The sequence below is a fragment of the Malaclemys terrapin genome, chromosome 3 (assembly GCF_027887155.1).
Source record: "Malaclemys terrapin pileata isolate rMalTer1 chromosome 3, rMalTer1.hap1, whole genome shotgun sequence".
NCBI lineage: Eukaryota > Metazoa > Chordata > Testudines > Emydidae > Malaclemys > Malaclemys terrapin.
In genome coordinates, this window is record NC_071507.1 from 21121513 (window position 1) to 21134736 (window position 13224).

At 36.8% G+C, this 13224-nt stretch overlaps 1 protein-coding gene across 4 annotated transcripts in view; it reads right to left on the reverse strand.

The window, feature by feature from the left end:
* The window catches only part of SANBR (SANT and BTB domain regulator of CSR), a 43437-nt gene that overhangs the window by 17212 nt on the left and 13001 nt on the right, over window positions 1-13224 (reverse strand). For all 4 annotated transcript variants that reach the window (XR_008444543.1, XM_054024231.1, XM_054024230.1 and 1 more), the window contains 5 exons: window positions 8265-8503; window positions 6307-6365; window positions 4518-4678; window positions 1740-1826; window positions 1514-1624 (listed from right to left, as the gene is read on the reverse strand). Coding sequence is in view for 3 of the 4 variants with exons in the window: in XM_054024231.1 (XP_053880206.1) it covers window positions 1514-1624; window positions 1740-1826; window positions 4518-4678; window positions 6307-6365; window positions 8265-8503 (657 nt within the window). In the remaining variant the exon portion in view is untranslated. The remainder of the gene's footprint in view (window positions 1-1513; window positions 1625-1739; window positions 1827-4517; window positions 4679-6306; window positions 6366-8264; window positions 8504-13224) is intronic.

The following is a 13224-nucleotide window of genomic DNA, read 5'->3' on the forward strand; positions in this document are numbered from 1 at the left end:
AGCTCTTTGAGTCTCTCTCATATGGTAGGTTTTCCATTCCTTGGATCATTCTAGTAGCCCTTCTCTGAACTTGTTCCAATTTGAATTCATCTGCCTTAAACATGGGAGACCAGAATTGCACACAGTATTCCAGATGAGATCTCACCAGTAGAATGGTACTAACACTTCCCTGCCTCTACTGTAAATACCTCAGCTGATGCCTCCTAAGACTGCATGAGCCTTTTTCACTGCAGCATTACATTAACAGTTCATAGTCATCCTGTGATCATCCAATACCCGCAGATCTCTCTCTGTTCCTCTGTCACTTCCAAATGATAAGTCCTCCGCTTATAGCAAAAGTTCTTGTTATTAATCCCTAAATGCAAGACTTTGCACTTTGCACTATTAATTTTCATCCCATTTCTATTACTCCAGTTTACAAGGTCATCCAGATCTTCTTGTATATTCTGGTCCTCCTCCATATTGGCTATACCTCCCAACTTTGTGTCATCTGCAAATTTTATTAGCACACGCCCGCTTCTTGTGCCAAGGTCAGTAATAAAAATATTGAATAAGATTGGTTCCAAAACCGATCCCCGAGGAACTCCACTAGTAACCTCCCTCCAGCCTCACAGTTCACCTTTCAGTATGGCCCATTGTTGTCTCCCCTTTAACCAGTTCCTTTTCCACCTTTCAATTCTCATATTAATCCTCATCTTCTCCAATTTAATTAATAATTTCCCATGTGGAACTGTATCAAATGCCTTATTGAAATCCAGGTAGATTAGATCTACTACATTTCCTTTGTCTTAAAAAAAAAAAAAAAAATCAGTTATCTCAAAGAAGGAGATCAGGTTGGTCTGTCACGATTTATCTTTTGGAAAAACCCTGTTGTATTTTATCCCAATTACCATTCATCTCTATGTCGTTAACTACCTTCTCTTTTAAAATTTGTTCCAACACGTTGCATACAATTGACGTCAAACTAACATCATAACATTCCATTTGTATGAGCCTAAGAAAGGCAACAAGAATAAAAAAAAGTTGTTCAGGTGATCTGTGGGTAGATACTACAGTTTATAAATTTTGTATTGGATGGAGTACAGTAAAACCTCAGTGTCATGAACACCAGACTTACAAAATGGCCGGTCAACCACACACCTCATTTGGAACTAAAAGAACACAATCAGGTAGCAGCAGAGACACCCCTCCCCCCCCCAAAAAAGCAAATACAGTACAGTACTGTGTTAAATGTAAAGTACTAAACAAAAAGAAAAGCAGCATTTTTCTTCTGCATAGTAAAGATTCAAATCTGTATTGAGTCCATGTTCAGTTGTAAACTTTTTAAAAGAACAACCCCAACGTTTTGTTCAAAATTATGAACATTTCAGAGTTACAAACAACCTCCATTCCTGAGGTGTTCATAACTGAGGTTCTACTGAATTTGTTAACCTTCTAAATACATAGTATTCGTAAACATACTCAATAGGATACATGTATAGAGAAAAAGTTATGTTTTCTATGCATGAAGCACCTTATATGAACATAAATAATATTTCCATGTTGATCTATGTTGATTTTTCCTGGAACACAAGGGACTCTTCTTTCTGTTTCTTTAGTTAAAAGCTTCTTACATAAACAGCACCTACAAAACAGTGAAACATAAAATGAAATACAACAGTATGAGTGGCACTTTGGAATGCACATATAGCCTACATAAATGGAGTAGAAACAAAAGTAAGAAAAGAACATTACTACACCTGTACAATGTTGCTGCATTTCCCCGAGAATCTAGATTCTGGTACTCTGGATCAAACAGTCTCTCAATCTTCTTGCAGAAAAGTTTACTGTTGATAACAAATTTGCTCAGAACTAAATTTTGCTTTGTTTGCAGTTAATCAATAACTACATTCTGCTACTTTAAATGAGACGGTTTTAAGATGTTAGTTTCAAGATTTGACTTTTGCGAAGTTATACAATTTTCCTGTAAGAAATACAATGTGGAAAACTTGTTTCCATTGTGGACATCTGCCACCTTCATATACATTTGGCTATAGAAGAAGTCTTGGGCTGTGCTTTTTTAAAGTGGCCAAAAAGGACCCAATCCTACACCCACTGAGTTAATTGCAACAGTCTTGCCTTTATAAACATATTTAAGCCTATTACTTCCATAAACCAAGCATTTCGATTCTTGGTACCTATTCTGGACTATTAAATTTCCACCTTCCCCACCAACACTCCCATTTCTCTCTTTGTTGAGTCCTGTAAAGAGATTACTAGCTTCTCCTTTTCAAGAATAAACAGACACGTAACTTGTTACTATCTTGACCCACTGATAGGTGGAGGGGACACCAAGTTTTTCCTCCCCCATTTCTAAATCTATTGAAGCTACACCAAGGTCATTTCAACTATTGAAAAAAGAACTAACCTCTTCCAACTTCGTTTGATACCGCTAACATTTTGTTTTTATTTATTTTTATAAAATAAAAAAATGCCTATATAAAGCTCTAGGTGTCCTAACCCAAAACCTGCAGCAACATTAAAATAGTTATTCAAAAATGAACTCTGCCAGCCTGCCATCTACAAAAAGAGCTCCTTTCCACCCTGTCATTCTGGAAAGCACACTCAGCCCTCTCAAAAAACTCTACTGAATCCACATATTAGATCATCATCAGTCACCATACCATCTCCAGTTAATCTCTCTCTGATGGATTTGGAATTGTTGCCCTCAACCCATTTCCCAAATAAACCCTGACATTCTATGATGTACACTACGAGCTGCGATTCCCCTGTTCATGTATACATACTTGTACTAGTTCTCATCCAGCTAGCACGAGTATAAATAGCAGTGTAGCTGTGGTAACATGGATAGTGGCAGCAGAGGCACAGCTTTCCTGTGCCAAACACGTACCCACCTGAAGCTGGAGGGTACACAATCAGGGAAATAACACATCTAGCTTGCAGTGTAGATGCAGTCTAAGTCTCATAAGTACTGTTTTCACAATGTGAAGCATTTTGGTGCTTTTCCAAAATGTCACCTATAGACCCTATTTCAAGTAAAGTTACCCCTTAAGTCTTCCATATGGATTTTAGAACAGGAGTACTTGTGGCACCTTAGAGACTAACAAATTTATTAGAGCATAAGCTTTCGTGGACTACAGCCCACTTCTTCGGATGCATATAGAGTGGAATAAATATTGAGGAGATATATATATACACACATACAGAGAGTATAAACAGGTGGGAGTTGTCTTACCAACTCTGAGAGGCCAATTAAGTAAGAAAAAAAACTTTTGAAGTGATAATCAAGATAGCCCAGTACAGACAGTTTGATAAGGAGTGTGAGAATACTTACAAGGGGAGATAGATTCAATGTTTGTAATGGCTCAGCCATTCCCAGTCCTTATTCAATCCTGAGTTGATTGCGTCTAGTTTGCATATCAATTCCAGCTTTTCCATATGGCTTTTCTTATACTTCTTGGGTGTTTGGAGCAAGAATCTGTTCTCCCCTAGGTTGAATCCTACCTCCCTAACCATTCCTTTCTGATATGTGGTAGAATCTTTACCTCTTCCTTTTGTTGTGTCTCAAGGCTCTTTCCTTGGCACTTTTGTCCTTTATCTTTTCTCACTGACAGCGGAAGAAACATATACCAATTTAGGTATCATTTCTATGCAGATGACACCCAACTGTACATCTCAATCAACTAACTAGCAACTTATATTGGTGCCAATCACAACAGAACCTGACATATCCCAAAGAGCAAGGTCACTTTATGAGCACTACCTCTGTGTTTCCCTGCTTTTACCTTGACTAAGTTTTCTACTACTGAATGTTTCAAAGATCACTCGCTCTATACCTCTGGACTTTCCAATATTACTCTCCTTAACTTTAATCCTAATGCCAGTAATCCCTGACAATTAAAATGCTTTCCTACCTAATCTTCCTTCTCTGCAAGTCTGACTATTGCAATAATTAGTCTTTATCTTGATCCTAGCTCAGCTGAAATCCTTATACATTCCACTCTATTTTAGCGCCATCTTTCATATCCATATGAAATTCCAACTCAAACTTCTGTAATCCCTGAATACTGCAACCAAACTATTCATTCTCCAGGAACTAGGAACACACTACTCCCATCCACAGTTATTGTCAGTGGTGCCCTACCCAATCTCTCAGTCCAAAATGTCGGTTTTCAAAGCTCACTCTAACCCTCTTTCTTCATAGCCACCTACTATCCCATCCACTCAGTTGTCTCCTAATCTTGGACTCTTCATGAGTCTTCACATTTGGAGTGTTGCCCTTTCACTTGTTGGCTCCTATCTAGAACTTCTTACTTTCTCTTGAAATTTTGTCTTATTCTTGAGCCATTTAATGATCTTGTGTATTAAGATATTTTAAAAGTATATAAGTTGCTAACATCACACTAATTCTTTAACAAGTCTTAACTTTTCTGACAAAATATCTAAAAAGGAACAGGAGCCTGTAGTAGAGGGTCAATAGTGATTATTAATATTAAGCTGGAGAAGAAAAAAGTTACCTCTTAAATTTATCTTTTTTGTCCTTCACATCGTCCACTTCATTATGTGTGAAAAGATCAGCGATACGCTTAAGGAGGTCACCGCTGACACAGTTCATGTTGCATGGGGTGGCTATGATAGCACTCATGTTTTTGTGGCAATAATGAATACATTTTTCTACCTAGGAAGGAAAGGAGATACTATGAACACCGAAATTAATGATACACAAACCCGTATCTCACAAGACCTATTACTTTTATATTAGAAATTTCTTAGAAGCAGGATCAGGACTTTGCTAGAATTAATGGTGTTTAGCAAAACTGGCTCAGTTCAACTCTAAAAATACAATTTAATGGCTCAGAAAGCAAGTCACATTTTTTGTGTACATGGCTTAAATGTAACTCTGAACTACTGCCATCCTGAAGGGTCTTCGATTCTGACTACTACCCCTGAATCCTCTTCAGGAAGTGCCACCTCCACCATGTTCATGATCCAGAACTAGAGACCATTTTTGTAGCTTTAATATTATATACAGCATTGTACCCACCAAATTTAGCTTTACTGGTGAACTTTAATATTTAGCATGAACTGCAAATAAAAAATGACAGTTGTGACAGCAAGAAGATGCAGTACATTAAATTCTAAGTTCCTTCCTTAACTTGGCTGCACAGTGTTTGTCTTTACTATTAAACAATTGGAAAAAGAAAATCAAACAGATATCTCAATGGTCTGTCCATTTACATGATGAACTAGAAATAAGACAAGCTCTTTATATGAATTAAGCTAGTATCTTATAGCTCTTATATGAATTAAGTACTAGATTATGGAAGTGAAAACTCAAGGTAAAACTGCATATCTACACAAAAAACATCATTAAGCAATCTTTTTTTCTCATTATATGCACACATCTCCAATTAAAGTAAATGGGCCTTAAATATGCTGATTGATGGAGAACTGCACTCCAGAGAGAAGTGGCACTTAGTATAAAACAGTGGTTCTCAACCAGAGGTATGTGTACTCCGGGGGTATACAGAGGTCTTCCAGGGGGTACATCAACTCATCTATATATTTGCCTAGTTGTACAAAGGCTACAGAAAAAGGACTAGTGAAGTCATTACAAACTGAAATTTCATATGATGAAATATTTATACTGCTCAATATGCTATATTACTGAAATGTAAGTACAATATTTATAGGCCAATTGATTTATTTTATTATATGGTAAAAATAAGAAAGTAAGCAATTTTTCAATAATAGTGTGCTGTGACACTTGTGTTTTTATGTCTGATTTTGTAAGCAACCAGTTTTTAAGTGAGGTGAAACTTGGGGGTACACAAGACAAATCAGACTCGTGAAAGGAGCACAGTAGTCTGAAAAGGTTGAGAGCCACTGGTGTAAAACACTGAAAATGTGGAGACTTTATATTTCCTTTAAAATAGTAGTCAAAAGTCAGATGCTGCCATTAACTCACACAATGAAGTCAGCTATTATTTAGATTAATAAGTATTTATTTGGAGGTAGATACTGGCTCCCCTAATCACATTCAGTAGTACTTTACTATGCAAGCAGCCCCATTGAAATCAGTGAGACTGTGCAATTATTGAATTACTACTTTTGATGAGCAAGGTGGCAGAATCTGATCCTCAGATTGTAAACTCTTTGGGACATGAACTATTTTCCCTCTCTATTTTATACAGCTGTAAGTACACTGTCAAAGCTTAGCAAATAAGCTACTAAGGTTTATGACAACCAAATGGTTGTCAACTGTGTTACTATGGCATAGAATTTCTCATCTCTTGTTATACTCACTAAGGAATCCATCTTCAGAAACTCAGAAGAAATAAGAATCGAAATGACATTTCCTGGTTCTAAAAGAGAAACAGCAGAACAAGGTGAAAAGATTAAGATTAATTTATTCCTTTGATAAATTGAGACTACCCTAAGAGACTCAATGCCTCTTTAAAGGAGGGTATTGTTTTACTAAACAAGTTTTTATCATTCCACTTTCAAACATGTGTCAAGCCTGATCATTGGAAACAGAATTTCTCCCATCTATACAGGCAATCCCCAGAAATAATCATTTTCTTAGTATAGACAGGTCCTTAGTTCCTGTCTATACATCAACTCAAACATAGTTAACCAGAGCATTTTAACTGATCAAACACTGTTCCAGCTAAGACACTTTTTAACAGTTTGGCTGGTCAGCACATGTGCTAGAGCTAGCTAATGTTATTTTGCTAGAGCAGGGCCTGATCCAGTGCCCATTCAGTGCTCCCAAATAGGAGTTTTTCAATTGATTTCAAGAGGATTTAGATCTGGACTGGACTGATTTAAATCTGCAAGCAGGAAACCTTAGTTTAAATCTATTTTAATAGTGTTTTATATTTACACTTTTAGGTTATTTTCCTAAAGATTGATTCTCATTAGTTGGTATACATTAAAATACAATAATTTGCAACTAAATATAGCCTATACACTAAATCTGCTATTTATTTTTGCTAACCAGGAGAATATCATGTATCTATGCACATTTATTTAAAAGCAATAATACAGTCTAACCTTTTACTGGATGACTATTTTTTTATTTGTAACTTGTCAAGCTTTATTTGGATGGAAATTCAAATAAATTAGAAATGCACAAAATACTAATTTATTTATTTAGTATTAAATACAACTGCCTTCAATGTGCTGGATACATAAGAAAAAAGTTCAAAACATGTTTTGGATTCAAACAAAGGAAGTAATATTTGTAGTTAGTGAACGGAAGTGACTGATCACTGTCGTTCAAGGTTTTAGAAGTAGAAGAGTTTATCCTCACACCTAGTTTTTATTCATAGATTCAAATAGGAAAACAAGCTTTCCTGCTTCAGCAACAAACATATACTGTTTAATATTTTTTGTATTTAATTTAAATGTTTGTAATAGATATTGTAATAAGTTTAGGCCTTAACTTAGGTTGTCAATTTCAAATTTAATTTTAAAATAGTTTTTTAAAAATAAAAAGCCCATTTTTAAATTTAAATTAAAATATCCAATTTAAATACATTTCTGATTTTTTTTTAAATGTATTTTATTCCATCCTTGGATGGGCTTATCTAACCCATTTAAGCTACTTAAAGACCGTCTCATTGACTTTAATAGAAGTAGAATCTGACTCAAAATTAAGTACAAGGGTAAAATTTTGAAAGGACTTAAGCAATTTAGGGACCTCACAATGAGAGTCAATGGGATTCTGGCTCCTGTCTATGCCAGGCTCTTAAGTCACTTAAATGCTTTTCAAAGTTTTGTCCCGCGACTACCAAGACGATGATAGAATTGCTCCTTTATACTGCATTTACAATGAAGTTTTTAGGAAAGTCTCCAAATGTTGCTGTAACAACAGTGGGAATGCTACTGTAGATTGGCTACTTGTGCTTATCACAGTGAAATAAACCTGTTCAGAGTGGGCCTAGATTACCTTGGTAAAGATACCAGCTGTCAACATAGACTAGTGCTTTCACCACTATAACCACCAGAGGAATATTTCCCTAAAATTATAAGTAGCAGCAAGACCAGGGACTTTCTATAATGGCCAGGGAAACTGTTTTAGCACATTTCCAACAAACCAGTGTTTCTGGCCCCAGCAGACTGGGCCTAGGAGGTTGGACTTGAATTAAGGAGGGATATTATCTTCCAGACAATTTTGCACATATGCTTTTAGTCTGAAACACAGATCAGATAACGCAGATAATGAATCTGCAGCAAATGAACAATAGAATATTTTTTACCTAAAGCGGGTATTTCATACACTTCATATTCCTTAGTGTTCCTTTTAACATATCTTATCAACCAGTCAAAGATGTGAACGTCACAGTGAACTGAAATGTCCACCTCTTCCCAGCGCTGGGCATCCACAGACAGATATTCAGCAAAGTACTTCATTTCAGAAATCAAAAGATCTCGAGGACAAACAAAATCTTCCTTCAAATTTTTTGCTTCGTCACACACATGGATCACCATATTTGGCCTTGATTTAAAAAAACAAAAAACAAACAAACAAAAAACAGAAAAAGGAAAGTTATTACAGCTTAGGACCAGAAACCAATAAGAAAGTCAATGTTGATTCACGGAGATTTTTACCCCCAAATTGCATGATTGGTCAGAACCCAGGTTTTCGTAACATTTTATCTTACAAGATAAACAAAACTTCACATTTAACTGCAGTGAGAAAGCTTCTATCTTCCCTCTCACCCCTGCATGTTATTCAATGGCATGCATCCCAGGGCACATAGCTTGATCAAAATCTTATTCACAGGAGAAACTGTAGATGCTAAGTCATACACTGGGACATTCACTGAGCTATATCATTGTTCACAGTTGATTTACTGTGAAGGGAGTTGGTGCACCGTAGATTCACATCCTGGCTTGCAGTGTAGACAAGACCTAAGAGAGTGGGAGTGAGGATTTCTGGGTGCTATTCCCAGGTTTGCTTCTGGCTCACTGTGTGATCTTGGCAAATTACTTACGTTCTCTGTTCTACCTCATTTTATAAAAGTATAGATCTATTTGCCTAGCTCACCAGGGTGCTGACATGGTTAATTAGTATATGTGATTTTATAGCATCTTTCACCTGAAGAAGTTTAAAATATTTTAGAGTGTATCAATATTATCTACTTCCTAACAGGAGGTTCAAGTTCAGATTACATCAATAAAATATCAGCTTCCATGGAGACAGCATAACAAGTCATAGGTCTAAAATAAGTGCCCTTGACAAGTAGGTCTAAAAACTTTTGGAAATTAATATGCATTGGTATAATACATAATTTAAATATCTAGCAAAAATATATAAGGTATTCCAACTCATCACAGCAGGGATTTTTTTTTTTTTTTTTTTTTAAAAGACCTACAGGTAAAAAACACAACACATTTAGAGAATTTAATTATTTTAGGCTAGTGACCCTTTCTCACAATAACGAGCAGTATTCACCTGGGAGTAAGTGTTCATTGTGACACAGAGACTCCTAGGCAAAAAGTTTCCTGTTCTTCGCAAACAACTCTCACCTGAGACCTGACAAAACTCACTACACCAAACATGTCTTACAGGATATTTATCCATGAAGAGTAACATGTAACTCGTAACTTGTCAAGATTCATAATCATTGCAAGATGTATTTATAGGTAATATTTAAGAAATAACTTATTTATACCTAAAGTGTGCTTTATGGAGTTGGAGTAAAAATTAGTCACCTGAGAATAATGCATCTTGGCGATGACCCATTCAGGCAGAAGGGAGTTGCACGCGCACACCTGCCCCCTTCCCTCCCCACACTCTTTCAAATCCACCTCCCAACAAATACTTATGTTGTTGTTGTTGTTACTTCTTGGTACATCCTGCAATGCACATATATTCTCTGTAATCGTATTCTTTCAAAGTGCTGTTATTTTAGTTTTTTGACTGGTCTATGCATTTCATAATTTTATTTCTCTCTTATGCTTAAAATTTAATTCTTTGAACAGTGAGTTCTAAAATTTCTAACCTTTCCTGGCTGGATCAATAGTGGTGCACATAAAATTCATTCTGCACATGGATGGAAAATATTAGAGGGAACATTGTCACCCCACCCTGTTTAGCCTTGCTCAATTTCAAGACTTTCAATGGAAAGCCATCAGAGACAACTGCAAACAATTGAAACATTGTAAAATAGGAACATTACAACAAGAGGGGTTCACCCTGTCTATGAACAGAAACAAAAAATTGTTTCAGTACAATACAGAGGAGGGAAATGTTCTCTGGATCATTTCACTGAAGTTACCTCTTGAGGAACAATGTTTCTCATGGAAAACTGAATCCTGTGAAGCCAGTCAGCTCTGCAACAGACTGAATGTTGTGGGGAAAACCTACTTCATTAGCTAGGGAAAGGTAACTATTATTATTATTATTATTATTGATTTCAATTACAACACAGAATACAAAGTGTACAGTGCTCACTTTACATTTATTTTTGATTAAAAGTATTTGCACTGTAAAAAAAGTATTTTTCAATTCACCTAATAAAGTACTGTAGTGGAACCATTTTATCATGAAAGCTGAACTTACAAATGTAGAATTATGTACAAAAAAAGTCGCTAAAAATGTAAAATTTTAGAGGCTGCAAGTCCACTCAGTCCTACTTCTTGTCAGCCAATCGCTCAGACAAACAAGTTTATTTACATTTGCAGGAGATAATGCTGCCCACTTCTCGTTTACGTCACCTGAAAGTGAGAACAGGCGTTCGCATGGCACTGTTGTAGCCAGCATTGCAAGATATTTATGTGCCAAATGCACTAAAAATTCATATGTCCCTTCATGCTACAACCACCATTCTAGGGGACATGGGTCCATGCTGATGATGGGTTCTGTTCGATAACAATCCAAAGCAGTACGGACCGATGCATGTTCATTTTCATTATCTGAGTGAGATGCCACCAGCAGAAGGTTGTTTTTCTTTTTTGGTGGTTCGGGTTCTGTAGTTCCGCATCAGCGTGTTGCTCTTTTAAGACTTCTGTTTAGCATATCTTACAACGCCGGCTACAAAAGAGCCAAGCAAATGCCTGTTCTCACTTTCTGGTGACATTGTAAATAAGAAGAGGGCAGCATTATCTCCTGTAAATGTAAACAAACTTGTTTGTCTCTTAGTGCTTGGCTGAAAAAGAAGTAGGACTGAGTGGACTTTTAGGCTCTGAAGTTTTATATTTTTTGTTTGAGTGCAGTTATGTAACAAAACAAAAATCTACATTTTTAAGTTACACTTTCAGGATAAAGAGATTGCACTACAGTACTCGTAGGAGGTAAATTGAAAAATACTATTTCTTTTGTTTATAATATTTACAGTGCAAGTATTTATAATCAAAAACACACTGATTTCAGTTACAACACAGAATACAATATATATGAAAATGAAGAAAAACATGCAAAATATTTTATAAATGTCAATTGGTATTCTATTGTTTAACAGTGAGATTAAAACTGCGATTAATCGCGATTAATTTTTTTAATCAATTTTTTAAAAAAAAATTTAATCAACGGCCCTAATTGTAAACATTTGTTTCCACTGTTCTCTCTTGTTTCTAGTTAAATCTTTACTCATTCTTAAAAAGCTACTTTTGTTTTATTATAAGTATTCACAAGTGTTGTGGTTTACTGTAAATCTGACAAACTGGGACACACTGCTCCTTTGGGGACAGAAAAATCAGATTTCTGTGAGTAACAAGTGTTGGGCTGGAGTAGAGAGTTTCAGGGCTGGATATCATGGGAATGATTCAAAGGGACTCGGGACTGGAGTGCACCTATGGTGAAACTACAAGACGAAGATAGGGCTGACATAGCCCAGAGGAGAATGCCTGAGTGGCTGAAAGGCTGGTGGTATTGGGAGCTGTCTGACACCCAGCCAGGCACAGGAAAGACTCCCTCACTCTGAAGGCAGGGGGTAACAAGGTGACTCTCAGTCCCTGGTATCCTGAGAACTGTCACACTCACCACTGTGAATAAGGTGCTCAAAATCTGGCTCTTAATATTTATGTGGTAACAACTACATTATTGAAGTCATTATAGAGCAGGGGTGGCCAAACGTATTGACCCTCTGAGGCATATACAACAATCTTCAGAAGTCTGAGAGCCGGGGCACACCAGCTGGGGCTTCAGCCCCACAGGAGGTGCCTGGTGGGGTTTGGGGCTTTGGCCGTGCTCCTGCTGAAGCCCCGAGCTCTGGCTGGCATGCCCCATGGGACTGAAGCCACAAGACTGCCCTCCCTGCTGGGCAGAAGCCCCTACCCCACCATCCCACTGCAAGGCAGAGGTCCCCACTCTGGTAGGCAGAGAATGGGGGGTGGGAACTCCACGAGCCACAATTTAACTGCAATATAACTTGCAAGCCACGGTTTGGCCATCCCTCTTAAAGAGGGAAGATAAATTAGGAAGTTCATAGCTGCTTTCTCTGTGGCAGTGCATTAATTTACATAGGGAAAACTGCCTTCAAGCTTCAATTTGGGATAATAGAATTATTGAAAGTCTATGAAATCTGAGTTTTCTTCAGTCTGTACTGTCTGCCTTAGGAACACAAGGTATACATTTCAATACACAACTGTCAGTGTAGTATATGAAGAGAAAGTGATGGATTGTATAATTCTCAACTAGGATGGCAATGACAAAATTCAATGACCTAGTTTTCATGAATGATAATCAAACACACTCTTTCAGAGAAACTAAGCTCAAGACACACACACACACACAGGAATAACTATATCTACATATACAAAAGGTTTAGGTATGCTTTTCGGGTATTCTAAATTATTTTCTATCTGCTGTAAGTCAACGTACTGATAATCAAAACAGTTGCGATCTACGAGTTAAACATTTATCAACATTTGCACTGTAAGAATTGAAATCTGGATCACGGCCTTTAAAGGTAGTTGTACAACAGAACACTTACGCTTGTACTGAATTTTGAGCACACGAATAGTCCCACTGAAGTCAAGTGATAAGTTGGATGGGCCTTAGTTTATAGTCACAAATACTGTGGTTACTGTGTTGTACATTTGAGTTCCACTGACAGTTTGAAATGAGGTAGTGAGATGAAAGGTAATATTCTACAAGCCATTTTTCCAAGTTTGAGATAAAGAGATATCTGTGGCGTATCATTCATCTTGCCATTAACAAAACAGTGAAAACCTGAAGTATAGGGTCTAATCCTTCTCCCACTGCACTCAAGG